The sequence below is a fragment of the Triticum dicoccoides genome, chromosome 6B, assembly GCF_002162155.2.
Source record: "Triticum dicoccoides isolate Atlit2015 ecotype Zavitan chromosome 6B, WEW_v2.0, whole genome shotgun sequence".
Classification (NCBI taxonomy): domain Eukaryota; kingdom Viridiplantae; phylum Streptophyta; class Magnoliopsida; order Poales; family Poaceae; genus Triticum; species Triticum dicoccoides.
Window position 1 is genome coordinate 13,948,192 of NC_041391.1, and position 16,986 is coordinate 13,965,177.

Here is a 16,986-nt window from a genome sequence, read left to right on the forward strand (position 1 = left end):
CGATGAACATGTCGATGGTTTCGCGACACTCCTGAGGGGAAACCGAGCAGGCGGCGCACTGCCTCTTGCACCTGGCGTCCGCGCACTGGGCGGGGGCATTGGACTTGCATGACTGCACGCAGCCCGGGTCCGGCGGCGGGCCACAGGGTCCGGAGGTGGTGCATGCAAGCCAGGGCGACGCTTGGGCGTTGATGTTGTGGGTGCACCTAGAGCTGCAGTTCGTGGGGCAGTCCTCGCATGGCGTCGTCCCCGCCGCCGCCGGCCATCCCATGCCAAGCAGCACGACCACCAGCACGGCTACCGCAGCTGCACTTGATGAGGCCATTACAAGAGAAGAAGAGGACTAGGTGTTTGTGATGTGTGGATGTATTGGTGCCCAACCTTGCTATTTATAGCTAACCACTTGAGTGTACACACATGGATCATCCATCTAAGGGCATCCCTAGCAGATCGTCATGCATATGCACGTTACGACTTGCAAGTCGTCGGGTCCTAGTACTACCTACATACTTCATGTATGTGCAACTTGCATCGTGCATGGACGTTTCAAAAGTTGACTTGGAGAGGAGTACCCAGATCATCACATTACTGTTCACTAACACAGTGACCCACAATAGTACTCTTTACGATATTAAGCCAGCCATTACGATTTCATGACTGGAATATATGAAAATAGCATTCACTTTTCACAATAAAACACAATGGTTAAATAAGGCTGGTCAGGACGAAAATATCATAAGTAGCAAAACAATATGCTCGAAGAGGAAATACAAAATTCTTAGCACATAGATATGGAGGGTCTTAAATATATATAGTGAAAACCAAAATTCTATTTAAATTTTCTAGCGACTAGGCTACGACATATTCGAAACCATGGTTAGACAATTCAGGGAACCGATTTGAAACTTGGGGGATTTCAGTATCACTACTCTAGGATATATTGCCGTGTGGAGGCGAGCGCTAAAAGCCTAATGACGGCGGGCAAGGTCTCTAGAATCGCCCGCCGCTGATGGGGTTATGTCAGCTCAATAGCCTTTTTTAACAAAGTACAGACGCAAGCGCTCATACATACGTGCATACACTCACCCGTATGAACGCACACACGCACGCCCTACCCCTATGAGCACCTTCGAGGGACTAAGCCGGCATATCATCTTGAGATTTATGAAGCCATCATAGGCGCCTCGTCGTCGACGGGAACGTCTCTTCCCACTGAAAGCGTATCGCCAAGAATAATGCGAGCACCAGGATTTGAACCCTGGTGGGCTGGGGATACCACTAGCCCTCTAATCATCCAACCACAGGTTGGTTCGCGGCTCAATAGCCTTTTTGTTTTAGGCCACGATGTAAAAAATAAAGGTTTGTTACGCCACCAAGCTACAAGATATGTTACGCTCAAAAAAAGTTTCACTATTTGTGTGCAACATTTGAGGTTACCACGACTGTACGGATCTTAAAAAACACGCACATGCATGGACCTGAGAAGGCCCACAGGGAGAAGCCCATGCGCCTCCTCATCATATCGCGGAGGATCCATATATCAAAAGAAAACAAAAAACTTATCGCGGATGAGAACCGGTCGTCCGTCTTCTCCCCTCGCGCCGCTTCCCCTGCGCGTCCCTTCCCGTTTATCTTCTCGCGGATGAGAACTGCCGCCTCCACTTTAAATAAACCATCGCCAAGAACTGCTCCCCTCCCCACCCCTTCCCAAACACAGCAAGTCTTCAGCCGGTCGTCGCGTCCACAAGCGCTGCGCACGATCGACATGGCCGCCGGCGCGGCTCGCGTCGCATGCTTGGATCCCATCGTGTATGTGGTCGTCGTCGGGAGGAACGCCTCCTAGAGGTAATGCCAACCTGGCTTCTTGTTTCTTCAAATTGCGTTCTCAAAACTGAAGTGTGCATCTGTGAACGGTAGATCCGGGCGCGCCGTGTGGCTCGGGACGACGCCAAAACACTGGGCTGGGGATTACTGGTTGACAAGGCTGGATGCGTGCCATCTACTTCGATTCTGGTATATATGCTTCTCTTTCTTCAATCATTTGTTTACTGTTGCTCTGTTTCTACAGTTAGGCAAGTTTCAGTGTCGAAAAGTTGTTCTCTGAACTTGAGAACCACGAGAATGATGTTCTTTCTGGACACCTCGAGGTAATAAAAAAACGTTTGTGGGAGATTTAACTCGGGTGATTCTGTTTAATTACTTTGGGGCAGGAATTCCAACTCTGCCAGTAAATCAAGATTAAGTGGGATGGTGTGAAATCCTGTTGCATGTAAATGCCTAACTAAATTATTGAAGATGGTCTGAAATTCTTTTGCATTATTTGCTTCACCAGCTATAATTGTATTGATACAACTGGCTCACCATAGTTATATTTACCAAAAAATATATTGTCATCATAGTGTTGGTTCCTTTCAGATTTCTGGTGCGTCTATCCACCATCGTGCGACTAGCTTTTGAGAGCAAGATGGTTGGTATATATTCTTCTTTGCCCTCATCTTGGTAGACGAGTCGGTTCCCCACGGAGCATTTTTTTATTGGACATTTACCTGTTGTTTTTGTTTGGGTTCTAAGCTGCAACGTTTGGAAATTTAACTTATCGCCCCTCCCACACAGATTAACTAGGCGAGAGTATTATTCCATCAAAAAACAAACTAGGCGAGAATATCGAACTGAAACCAGTTCATTAAAGTACTTCAACAGGCGTATCTTTTCCTGACCGTGATCATCCAATTACCCACGGAATAAATAAGATGGATGTGCTCTCAATACACAACGATCAAAGGCAATGATCCATTTGTGTTGTGAGAAACAATGCATGAGCTTGTGATGATACATTTGCATGCATAGATCTAGGTCTGTGTTGGCAAATTCTATCTAGAAAAATGGTCGAATAATGTTATCCTAGATAGGAATAATATTATCCTAGATAGTAAGACTTGTAGCCTTGAGATTGTATCTCACCTTAAAACGCTGCTGAAGTAAAGATCATTCATTGAACCAATTGGATGTTGTAAATGAGATTGACGTTCAACAAGGCTACTGAGTAGATATGGAAGTTTACTGAAATGACTGAGCTAAGCACCGAAGGGAAACAAGCTATTTCTTTCCCATCAGGCACCTTTAGAAAATATTCATTATTTCTTTTGTTGGTGTGCATACACAGTCTACATTTCATCTTCTAGACCTTCCATGTGCTGGCAAAGTTTGATACAATCGTCTATAAGCCAATCTGTGAACTTCACGTTATCCTTTATTTCAAAGGTTTTAGGCTTGTTACTATCAGCGGTCCAGTGTTAAGTGTTACTAGTTTGCACTCCACCACATGGGGTAGTTCCTAGAGATAGTACTCATATCATTGATGAAGGACTTTTGTCTTTAGTAGCCTATGAAAAAGTGATATGGAACTAGTAAGTAATGACAAGGAGTATTCAACTTAGAAGGGATATGGAAGTAACAATCAAACATTAGTCAAAATTGAAAAATATTTATCCCAAATTTAGGAATATTTTCCGCTTTTTTACGCTCCCAATTTGAATATGTGACAAATTTAAGAAATCTTGCCACATTTTATCCTTTAGTTGTTTGACCTTGTCACATCTCTCTAGATTAGGCAAGTGTACTTCAGAGATTTGCTTTAACATGTCAAGGGGCAATAACAGCATCACACTATGCATTATGAAATAGCAGTAGAAGCAAGAAACAAAGATAGGCTAGGTAAAATAGAATGCTTAAGGGTGACTTTGTAATCCTGCTATTGACTAACACATAGTTAGATGCGGTTTAAAAAAATTCTTTGACAATGGAAAGAAAATTTTGAAGTAACTTCCTAATCTAGTGAGATGTCACAACACCAACAATTGGGGGTTAAAGTGTGGCAAGATTTCCAAATAAGGGAAACGTTGATGCAAAGATCATACTCATAAACTTGGGATATAATATTGAATTTTCATTAAGGTTTCATTGTTCTTACCATATCTCCTCTAGGTTGAACATGACTTCTGGTGAAGTTTTTATGATGTGCATTCGATTGGTCGAAAGCTAACGAAAATATTAAAAAATCTTCATTGAAGATCTTGGTTTCAAAAATTCCTTGGAACTACCACATGTTTTTATCACTTTCAAAGGCTATTCAGAGATCAAAAGCCCTTCATTGATGATCGGGGGTTTGGATATCTCTTGGAACCATCACGTAGTGTGCACTTTTAGGAGGAAACACTTACCTTAGGACCGACACAATTTCTTTTTTTGGCTTTGCTACTTGAGTACCAACATTTGTGAGGGCGTCGAAACTTTTCCAGGTGCCTACAAAGGTTTATTCAGTTCTGTTTATGTTTGGTTTATAAACCTTGCACTTCTATGATGTCTGGGACATGCACTAATTCTGCAACTTTGTAGTTGCACGACAGGCTGGAAACTAGCAAATCACCCGTTGAGTTGGCTTCACATGAGCAAAACGGAGCCATGTGCAATGTCTGTTGGGGTAGTATTGATAAATCTATCAAAACAGCTTGCGACCATGTATCCTACTCCTGGTGGTGGCCCAGGATCCGAATCCACAAACAGGATCACGTGAAGCAGACACTGCCGTAGAGACATCCATGATCTAATGAGCGCTCGACTCCTCGCAATCGGAGCTCGCCTAGCTTGGCCATAGCTTGGACGGAGCCGGATGTCGCGGGGACGAAGAAGCTGGTGGCTGGAGCCATTGTTCCCTCGACCAATGGGGGTCGATTCGCGACCGAATCAACTGGATCTATGGCGGAGCTGCCATATTTGAGGCGGCGGCAGTCACGGCAGGAGAGCCAGGAGGGCGGCATGAAATCTTTGATTGGCAGTTGAGCGTACACACCTTGCGCCTACAGTTTTGCTGCAGCAGCTTGCATGCTGCAAATATGTATCACTTGGGGTTGTTTGTTTGGCTGCCTCAAAACGGGACCATAGAAATTGAGATAGGGCTCCAGTTGGAGCACTGTTGATTCAAATGTGATCCTACAAATACCCATCCATTAAGATATAGATGACTTTATAGGTTGGCACTATGACAAAAAAAAGTATTTTCTCTGTTAAATCGGCATATAAAGAGGCGGTGGATACTTATGCCTGACATCTTCTAGTGCAGATAATGGTTTCAATTGGAAGAAACTATGGTCGTTGCCGCTGCCAGGCAAGGTGCTACATTTCTTATGGCGGATCACCACCTACTGTTCGCCTTCGCGTACAAAACTTCAGCGCAGAGGTATGGATATTGACACCATTTGCCCGCTGTGTTTTAGATACGATGAAGATGCTGGTCATTTGTTTTTAAAATGTAAAACGGTAAAAGGCATATGGAGATATCCTCTGTTAGAACACATTAGGCTTCGGGTACTTGAATGCCTAGATTCCTTTAAATTCATGGAAGAAATTCTTGAGCTTAATGAAGAAGGAAGATTAAAAACTTGCATTCTCCTTTGGATGTGCTGTTACCAGAGAAACAGAGCTAATGTGGGAGATAGAGTCACGTCGAATGATGAATTATGTTTCTCAATTAACCACTATCTTGTTAATGCTCTAGACAATGTGCAGCCAAGCAAACACACAAGACAGAACACTATCCAAAGACGGATTTCTCCTCCACTGGGAATTATGAAGCTTATCACTCATGGTGCCTTTCAAGAGGAAACTTTTTCTAGAGATTGGTGCTTCACTCTAAGAAATGATATGGGTGCATTAATAGCGGCTGGAGCAGGGAACCTGGAATACTTAGTAGATGCCCTTCACTCTGAAGCACTGGCGATGCTCCAAGCTGTGGACGCGGCAATCAGGATGGGGTTGTGATCGGCTAATTATAGAAACTGACTCTCTTTTACTAAAGCAGGTTGTAACATCAAATACTTATGATCTTAAACAACTAGGTGCTATTTTTTGAGATCAAATATCAATTTAGAGTTGGTTTATCTGATGTATCTGTTAAACACTGTAATCAGGAATGTAACCATGCTGCACACACTCTAGCTGCACATGGCACAACCATGAGTAGGAGTACATGGGAAATCCGGCTTGACAAATTTCCATCCTTTGTATCAGACTGTGTAGCTAGAGATTCTGCCAGCACTACTTTATAATAGAATACAGAGTGTTTCATAAAAAAAGAACAGTTTTTTGGGCAGCTGCCCTATTATAGGGCTGCTGTTGAACCACGTGACACATGTGGTAAGCAATTCAAATGATTTAAAGAAAATTAGGGCTGTTGTTGAAGATGTCCTTACCTCTCAACTTGTTCACGCACTTCCGTTGCTGGTTTCTATGTTAGTTATTAGGAACAAGCGAACTAGTTGCACGTGTGACAGGCCCCACATACTCAAGCACGCACAAGGTGTTTCCAAACCACCACTTTTACCAACCTTACCCGTGCATTGAGTCAAAAAAAAACACGGATTGCTTACATTTGCCAGAGTGATTTCCTTTGGGCTCATGAGCTAGCCTAATCTCGCTTAGCAAATACCCAAAACAAAATGTGATGACGTTCACCCATTCTGCTAGGTTGTAACTTTTGACAATACAAATACACAACGCGATTTCTGCACAGAGAAGAAAATGGAACAACTAGTGTTCGGCTGAAAATGAACTTACTCTCAGTCAATTTTTCTAATTTGTTCATACATTTGCAAACAAAGAGTTCACCTGTGCTACTTAAAAATGCTTAACTAATGTACAAAAAATTATATACTTTGTTTTCATAGCTATAAAAAAGTAAATCTTGTACGGATCTCAATGTTAGATCCTAAAAAATATATAAGCGATCAATGACCAATATATTTGTGTAAACAATTACCAATTTTTATTTTGTGCAGTAATGTTAGTTCCGTAGTTCCTCTCCTTGGTTGGCAAAAACATTCACATACGTATGCAGCCCTGTTTTTTAGTCCCCTTGTATTTTGGATTAACCTTTGACTATAGATTTGACCTGCAAAACAAAAGTGATATCATCTAAAAAAAGTGATATGGCACACAAAAAAAAGTTAGTTTTGTATTCAATTTTTTCTCTAATGGTACTATTTTACATGGAGCTCATATTCTAGTAGCTATATTGTCAAATTTTGGCCCAAAATTCAAGAGGACCAATAACTCAGGACGTTGAAGTACATACATGTGTAAATTTTGTAAATTATTGTAAAATGTTATTGTGTTATTTTACTCTTGTCCCATCACCTTGCAATAACACATGTATTTTGATCAATGTTTGTAATCAACTTGCTGCAAAAAAATATAATTATGGCATAATCTAAACATTCGCAATAAATTAACGAAGAACTGTGAAAATTCATCTGTGCATACATTACTACTACCTCCGTCTCGGTGAATAAGTTATTCGCGTAGTTCTAGGTCATCGATTTGAGAAATTAAATATGTGTTATATGTTATGAAAAATATATCACTAGATTTCTACACGGATGTAGTTTCTAAATATATATTTTTTGTCACATGTAATACATATTTAGATAGTTAAATCGTTGACCTAAAACTACGCGAATGACTTATTCACAGAGACGGAGGTAGTATGTCAAAACTAAAAAATATGTAGTCCAAGGAGCATGGCATTTAACAAAAAAAAAACACAAGGCTAAGGGGAGAAGTTCCCTCCCTTAACTTTCACTGTTAGGTACTCCCTCCGTTTCAAATTACTCGTCGCAGAAATGGTTGTATCTAGAATTAAAATACATCTAGATACATCCATACTTGCAACAAGTAATTTGAAACGGAGGGAGTAGGTGGGAGAATCAAACCCACGTGGTTCGAGTTATCTTGTTGATATGACGTTACTAGCAATCAAACAGGTAAAAATGCTACGAGCCATTTCGTCAAAATAAAATAAAATGCTACGAGTCATGTTCTGAAGAGGCCGGGTCTGAACTAGTCATGTTTCTATCTTGATATGAAGTTACGAGTCAAATAGTTCAAAAAAAAATGCTGTGAGTTAACGATCGGAAAATGTTCTTTTCACTTGAATGGACTAAAAATTCAAATCAGACCGGCCGGCCGCGCGCCATTATCAGGTCAATCGGCCACCGTCCAAACCATGTCCCCCTGGAAGATCCAATGGCACACCTCAATCTCAACCGGTTTCCCGCCAAGCGCGGCGAACGCGCCGTGACCCGGGCTCCAGTCCGACCAGGGGCGGACCCAGGATTAGGCTAAGGCCCGGGCCCTAGGCCAGCTACAGTGCCCTACAGTGCTGCTACAGTGCCAAGATTGCTATACTTAAGGCACTGCTAATTCTTCACCCCAGGCCCCCTCGGCCTGGGTCCTGGATCCGCCACTGAGTCCGACGTGTCGAGGTGGCAGATCGCCACGCCACGGTTGATCTTCCGCCCGTCGATGGCCAGGATCACGGCCTCATACACCCGCACGCTCGGCAGCGAGTGGCAGTAGTACACCAGGTACGGCAACATGCTCTGGTGGCACGACACCGACTGCGTCGCATGGCCGCCGGCGACACCGACCACCCTGCCGACCCTGACATCCCTGCCAATACACGTCGTCATCAACGCGGTAGATACAACCGCTCCTCCTACCAACTTCCAACCGTCGCCGCTGCTGGAGCTACACGGAGCCCACCATAGCATCTCTCCCACCGAACACCTGAGGCTCCCAAGACGACGCTTCCATGGAGGGTACGAAACGCAAGACGCCGCCGCCCAATCCAGACGGAACTTTAGACCTTCGTCTAGGAGGGGTTCTGTGGTGGATAGGAGGGGCCTCGGCTTCACGTCCAGGGAGGTTAACGGCATCGAGGACGTCGCCGATGCCACACCGAACCAGTTGACCAAAGTTTCCTCTGGTCCCCATCATATACCACCAAACCTCCGTCTGCTCCGGATCCAACAGCGAGCCATGAACCAGAACCTGTAGAGATGAAGGTGCCATGCAGCTCAACCCACCAGGAAGGAGGATCGAGAAGAATAGCCGTCGTAGATCATCCAATCACCAAATCCATCGATTCGACATGGCCAGCGATGAACACCATCACCCTGCGCCGGATCCAGAGAAATACGACCTGAAGCTGGCGGCGCCCACTATGCAGCCACCACCTAGGCGCGCACGCCGCGCTGCCACACCCGACGCTAGCCCGGTGCCTCCTCACGATCTGGCCGTCCTGCTCCAGACGTGACGTTCAGGGGAGAGAAGCCCCGCCGTTGCCCTGCCGGCTAGGCCTCGTCCGACGGTGCTGCTGATGGCGGCGAGGAGGGAGGAGAGGCGGGCGAGGTTCGAGCGGCGGCGGCTAGGGTTTCCCCCCGGGTCGCCCACGGGGGAGACACGAGGGGAAGGGGAGTTGGAGTTCGATGAATCGTAGCACCCCCAAGCAACATAATATGATGCAAAAAAGTGCATGTACAAATGTAACGTATATATCTTTAATCTCAGCCGTTCATACTTAAAATCATTGGTTAAGATAATTTAATCTGTGTGGATGAGCTTGTTTGCGTATTGTTTTAATTATATAATAGATTGTCGGGGCGCCGTGGGATCTGGTAGTAGGAACTGCTCAGGCATGAGCGAACAAATATGATAACTTCTGATCTGTAAGGGCATCTTCATTGCTGGGCGCCTGCGTAGACGCTTAGGAATAAAAAGATAATTCTCATACAATAGGAAAGAAGCTTAGTGTTTTCTGACCCAACGGCAAGCTCTAATGAGGGGGTGCTAATTAATCGCAGAACTAGTAGAAAAACCAATCGCTACATGCATGGCTGTGGGGAAAAAGGCAAATTGCTTTTGCGTCGCTGGCTCGCTGCCAGGTTAGACGCTAGGATTTTGTAGTCTAACTGCCGATCGGGCAGGATATTTATCCTAGCGCCCAGCCCAGGCCTAGCGCCCGGCGTTGTAGATGCCCTAAGTGGGTCATGGTGGTCTCCACACTTGAGGGTAGGGTGCTCTGCATGCATTAGCAGAGATTATCTTCACGACGTATCCCATGCTCATATTGGAAGGAACATGTCGATCGAGATCTAACATGACATGATGTAATATGTTCATGAACCCAATTAACCTCACTTCTTGGTAGTATCACCACTGCAATAATATGATCTCGATATGTTCTCGTTTTGTAGTCCCTCCCTCTATTTCAGTTTACAAGTCTTACACATATACCTAGGTTGCCAATTTTATCACCCTAATATAAACTACATAACACAAAAATTATACTGTCTGAAAATAGAACATCTGAAGTTTATATTGGTATATTTTTTTGTAATATATGACTTGTATTATGTTGGTCAAATTGACGGACGCGCGCGCCCTGTAAACTGAGAGAGAGGGAGTAGAAATATTTGTACTTTCTAGACAAAGTCGCGCTGATAACGTAGTGCTCCTTTTATAGCTGGTAGCCGCATCCTGACTTTAATACAGTGTCAGGATCTTACATGGAGGAAACACTGGAACGCTAGTAAGACTAGCCACAATGGGAGTAACTTCAGCAGTAACATCAAGTCCAACTAAGCAAATATGCTTATATGGCAATGAGTTAATGAGGAGAGGTAGTTTGAGTAACTTAGCTAGTTACCGTAACATTACATGTCTTAATGCACTATGAGTCTATAACCTAATAAATGAAGCTTTGCATCTTATGTTACTACCCACTATGAAGTTAGTAACATAGTCTAGGGATATGTGTATGTTACTATGCACTGTGGCTAGTCTAATGCTTTTAAAGACAATGGATTTTTGGGACCTGTGTATCTGACTATCTGTGCATCAGTCATTGATGGTCTCCATTTTGAAATGGACCACTCCGATATATTTGCCATGAGGTGGTGGGGCCGCCATTGGATTTGCCATGAAATACTTTAACAATATTGCTGTACAAATTTAACTTGATAGGATCAAATGACTACGCTTGTGGTGGATCTTGATGCCAGATCGAACTGTGATCAGAGGTGGAGCTCCAGAACCATGGTTCCTTCAAACTTTATTGGGTTATTATCACCTATCATATATGTGTACCATTCGATTCCATTGATTTGCACAACTACTACGATACTATACAAACTCAATATATATAGCTAACTTTTAGCCAACCACTAGCTAGTTTTGCATAGCTAGTTAGATATCCTTGTTTTCCTAGTTACTCGATAAGCCACGGTGTATGTCAACTGGCACTAACACTTATGCAAGCATAAGCTTGTGAGGCTTCAGGAATTTCAACATTTTAGACACAAAAGGAATTGGTGAGTAAGCAATGCATTGTGCATGTGACCGATTCTCATTCGCAACATGTAAGCTCGCACATACTCCTTTGTTGCGAGAAAGATAGAGCTATACTGATGGCTCGACATTACGATCACGATTACGAGTGATCAAATATTCAGAAATATGGTTACAATTACTAGCAAAAAGCTCAGAAATATGCTGGTAAAGATGTCTGGATATGCCAAATTGGTGGTGTGGCTCTTGCATTTGCCAAATGCAAACTCCAGACTTGCAAACATCGAGGCAATTAAGCCAAAATTATGACAAGCTTCCTCTTTGAGGGTTGAAAATTATGTCATGCAACACGGGTCCATCTTGATACACGCTGCATTGAGGCCAATAACAAGTGGTACGACCTCCAATGTATATGGAACTATTTGAAGAAAATAAATAAAATGGAACTGTCATTAGCGAAGGGGAAAAGTCTAAAAGTCTAAAATAAAATGGAACTATTCGGATGGAGAGAGTGTTGGTAGGGGACGATGAATATGACATGTGGGGCCCAGTAGTATGTGTGAGTAGTACATGAATCCGGTCGGGATCGTCCTTTTCCCCGCGCCCCCAAACACTTATTTAGCAAAATCAGCTGGGACAGATCGGGATTATAGAGTATAGGGTGCTAGTTTCAGGGATTTAAAGATTAAGGTTCATTTTAGACTTTTCTCTTAGCAAAGTAACATCTCAGTTGTATTTTTCAGAACGAACACGGAAGTTTCAATTGAATACAAAGTCGAAGCCAAATATTGGTAGCGAACAAGCACACCGAGCTCGGAAAGCTCCTGCCCATCACCAAATCTGATTGCATGTCGACTTACCTCCCGACTTGTTCACAGGTTTCTATGTTAATTAGGATTAAGTTGTTTTTAACAGACAGGGTAGGAATAATTAAGTGAACTAGTTGCACGCATACCAGGCCCTACATACTCAAGCATGCACAAAGCGCTTCCAAACCGCCACTTTTACCAACCTTAGCAGTGCATACACGGAGTGCCTAACCTCACTTAGACAAAAATAAATAAAAGCGTAGACGTACATCTGAGACGTTCTGCTGAGTTTCTAACATTTGACAATATAAGTATACAACACAATATAAGTATACAATCACATACTTCTCCGTCCTGTTTTTTAGTCCCCTTGAAGTTTGGATTAACCTTTGGTTATCAATTTTGAGTTGCAAAACATAAGTGATATGCCACAAAAAGAATGTTGGTTTTGTATTCGGTAGAAGTTTCTAATGGTACTATCCTTACGACATAGAACTCATATTTCATTAGTTATATGGTCACAATTTGACCAAAAATATGAGGGGGGCATTCTTTTGCGCTGTTTTTCCAGGGTCTACGTGTCGACTATGAGGCACGCGTTCTACTGTTGGAAGAAAGCCCTAAACTTTCCTTTTCACTTGAACTCGTAGGTTCTGAAGAGGCTGGGCCATGTTTGTAGTATCTTCTTGATATGGAGTCAGACAGTTAAAAAAATGCTACTGAGCCAATGATCAGAAAAAAGGTTCTTTTCACTTGAATGGACTAAAAATTCAAATCAGACCGGGCCACGCGCGCCGTTATCCGCTCAATCAGCCACCGTCCAAACCATGTCCCCGTGGAAGATCCAATGGCACACCTCCATCTCACCGGGCTTCCCGCCAAGCGCGGCGAACGCGCCGTGACCCGGGCTCCAGTCCGACGTGTCGAGGTGGCAGATCGCCACGCCACGGTTGATCTTCCGCCCGGAGTCGACGGACAGGATCTCGGCCTCGTACACCCGCACGCTCGGCACCGAGTGGCAGTAGTACACCAGGTACGGGAACAAGCTCTGGTGGCACGACACGGACCGCGTCGTGTGGCCACCGGCCACGCCCGCCACCCTGCCGACCTTGATGTCCCCGCCGCTGCCCGCCGCGGACTCCGTGCTGCGCACAGCCACGTTGTCGCCCAGCATCTCCACGGCGAAGTCCAGCATGTCCTCGGCCGACGTCGCGCAGCGCTTGGTCTCGCCCCGGCTGGGTGGGCGTGCACACTCCTCCACCGTCGACGCCACCACCTGCCTCATCGCGTTGCCCGGCGGCGCCCCGAACAGCGCCGACACGGCGCCCGCCTCAAACGGGATCTTGGCGGCGATGTCCCTCGGCAGAAACGCCCGTGGCGGCATCTTGTCGGTGATGTCCGGCATGGGCATCCGGTTCCCGGTGATGAGGTCTCGCTCGCGGAAGAACTTCCCCGGCTCCGGCGACCACTTGGGCGGCGGCCGGTGGTTCCCGGAGGAAGAGAGGGAGAGGTTGGCTGCCACCTTGGACACCTCCATCCTAGACATGTTCTGGTACTCCTTGAACTCGACGCCCTCGTTGGAGTAGGCCTTGAAGGTGGTGTTGTCGCCGGTGTAGCGCGTGAAGCCGATGCGGTGGTTGGGGTTGGCGCCCTGGCCGTACCCCTTGAACCCCACGCTCCCCGGGTTCACGGACTTGCCGTAGCTCTGGAAGTCGGCGGTGGCGCCATTGGCGTCGTTCGCGTAGGACGTGAAGCTGTCGTCGCCGACGTTGGCGTTGTCCCTGTAGCCCTTGAAGTCGTCGGCGCCGCCGTTGCTGCCGGAGGAGTAGCTCCGGAAGGTGTTCTGTGGGGTGTTCCCGTTGAGTCCGTAGGAGTCGAAGGTGTCCGTGGCGCTGTTCGCCTTGTCGCCGTAGTTGATGAAGGCGGACATGATCGAGTTGGTGTGGTTGCCGTAGGACTTGAAGGACTCGCCGACGCTGTTGGCCGTCTTGCCGTACCCGGTGAAGCTCTCCACGCCGGAGTTGGCGTCCTGCGTGTACGCCGAGAAATCGCGGGAGCGGCCGTTTCCGGCGACGTCGTAGTTGGCGAAGGTCACGGCGACCGTGTTGGTCTCGCCGTCGTACTCGGCGAACTCACCGGCGCCGCCGGTGGCACCGGCAGTGTAGGAGTTGAAGCTGGCGGTGCCGACGTTGCCCAGCGCCTGGTACGTCGCGAAGGAGTCGTTCCGGCCAAGCGAGCCCTTGCCGTACCGGTGGAAGGAGTCGACGGGGTTGACCTGGCCCCGCGAGTAGACCGCGAACGCGTCGGCGCCGCCGCCGCCGCTGTTGCCGTAGCTGCTGAAGTTGCCGTTGGCGTAGTTCTTGAACGGCGCGCTGGAGTTGGTGGCGGGCGAACCGGACGCGTCCCCGGCCTTGGACGGCCCCGAGCCCGACCAGATGGCGCCGGAGGTGGAGGGGCAGAGGATGGACGCGGCGGTGCAGAAGGCGGGGAGGCGCGAGCCGAGCTGGCCGGCGGCCGCCAGGTTGGAGAAGGCGACGGCGTCGGGCGCGGAGAGCGGGGAGAGCTTGGCGAAGAAGAAGGCCGGGTGGAGGCGGCTGCCGTGCACCTTCCGGTTCCAGTACCGGATGAAGGCCGCCTTCGCCGTGAACGGGTTGACGGGCACCGACGACGATGGCGACGGCGTCAGCCGCGGCGCCGGAGGGGATGGCGCCGCATTGTAGGAGGAAGGCGAGGTCCGTGGCAGGCCGTATGGCGGTGGCAGGAGACGCAGCGGCGGAGCAGTGGACGGGGAGAGGGCATCGGAGAGCAACGAAGACCGTGGCAGACCTCTTGGCGGGAAACGTGGCCGTGGATCATAGAGCTCCGAAGGCCGTGGATCATAGGCCGGAGAAGTGGAGGGAGAACCGACGGTGGACCGTGGAAGCCATCGTGGCGTCAATGTACGTGCCGCCGGAGAAGGGCATGGTGAGACGTCAATGTACGTCGGCGAAGAGCGTGGCAGGCGGGAGAGGAGGAGCAGGACGACGGTGACCAGGAAGAGGTGGGAGTGGCGAGGGAGCGCCATTGTTGGCTTGGAAGTTGGGGATGCATGCAGCAGAGAGACGTACGGGATTTATTGGATCAGGAGGAGCTGGATTAGGATTATTGTTGGAGTTTGGACTGGATGAATAATGCATGCGCAGAGCGTTGGAAAATTAGAAGCGATGTTGTTGTTCCTTGCTCGTCAGATTGACCGAACCTAATTCCTAACTGTCCGCTCGGGATCAACGGCGACCTGCACAGCGAGACCTTGTTCTTTTGAATGACTGGGGATCCAATCCGTCTTGTTCTAGTACTCTGGGTGCGGCAAAATTAGCATGAATGTACTACGTCTCCAACACAACTAGCATAGACATTATTGATTCGTGCCGATTTATCTCATGAAATTTTACATATTTATATTCTGGTCTCGCTGCGTCATAGTCCAGATATAATCAAGGGAAGTTCCTAGAACTCATCTAGAATTTCTTTTAGGGGTAGAACCATAGTATGAAATCAGCCACAATTGCATGAATTTCGTCTGATTAGTTGAAACAGTGTTTAAAATTTATGCGGGCAACGTTGGATGGCCGGCTCCTGCATCCGTGTCTGTGGACTAGTCCCTTCTAGTACTTTGGGTGCGGCAAAATTAGCATGAATGTACTACATTTCCAACAAAAGTAGCAGAGACATTATTGATTCATGCCGATTTATCTCATGAAGTTTTACATATTTATATTCTGGTCTCGCTGCGTCACAGTCCAAATATAATCAAGGGAAGTTCCTAGAATTCATCTAGAATTTCTTTTAGGGGTAGAACCATAGTATGAAATCAGCCACAATTGCATGAATTTCGTCTCATTAGTTGAAACAGTGTTTAAAATTTATGCGGGCAACGTTGGATGGCCGGCTCCCGCATCCGTGTCCGTGGACTAGTCCCTCCTATCCATGGATGGATGCGAACGCAAATTAGCGGATCAGAGAACTAGGCAGTTGCCTAGTAGCAAGGTTCGCAGTGGCGCACCATACCCCAGGGTCCGACTCCCGCCGGGAGCGGATTTCTGGCGCTGCATCCGGGTGGGATCCTTCTATAAAAACTAGATGATACCCGGTCAGTTGTTGCCAGAATGTTTTGCAAAATATTCAGTTAGAATTGGTTACATGACACATGATATTTAGAGTAATAATACGAGGACTAAAGGTGAAAATAAATACGATTTGTGGTGTTTGATTATATTGTATAATCTAAGTATATAATGGAATATAAATTCTCAGGCATGTTTGCATGCTGGGGTTGCTATTATTATGCATGATTGAATGTTGTGGCGGATCTTTCTTCATGCATGTTAAATGGTGAGGTGGCATACTTGCATGTTGAGAGAAATATGCTAGTGGGGGCTAGCTATTTAGATATAGAACACATGTCTCGATGCTAGTGCCCATGAATCTCATGTTTTTATTACTAGTCATATACTATGTCTTTTCCTAAATATAAGTATTTTTTAAATGTTCCAATATAAAATACATACAGAGCAAAAAAAAAATGAATACTCCTAAATATGTCTATATATCTTTTTTTTAGGCAACCTCGCAAAGCTTTATTACGTCGTCACAATGTTTACAGGGACGAAAGGAATTCCTTCGCGTTGGCCTAACCAAACATGGCGGCCAACACTCAGAGTACAAGCATGCTTTGCTAAGTTGTGAGCATCAAAGTTTGAGCTCCTAGATTGATAAACTACTTTACATGAAATAAAAGAAGAAATTTGCATCTCTATTTCCCTAACCACAGCGCCAAATGCCGCACTGCTTCTCCTGCCAAACTCACTTACCACACCCTTGCAATCTGTAGCCGCATGTACCCTTGATATGTGTAAGTCTGCTGCTAGATCAAGGCCCTCTCGTAGCGCCATAGCCTCCAAAGTAGCTGGGTCTTTCACATGCTTGAAAATGATAGCCGATGCACCTAGGAAGC

General features: G+C 46.3%; 1 protein-coding gene across 1 annotated transcript; it reads right to left on the minus strand.

Moving 5' to 3' along the window:
- Nucleotides 1–12,798: 12,798 nt before the first annotated feature.
- Nucleotides 12,799–15,057, minus strand: LOC119320334 (BURP domain-containing protein 14-like). The gene has a single exon (XM_037594438.1). The coding sequence runs from the start codon at nt 15,055–15,057 to the stop codon at nt 12,799–12,801; it is 2,259 nt and encodes a 752-aa protein (XP_037450335.1).
- Nucleotides 15,058–16,986: the final 1,929 nt, after the last annotated feature.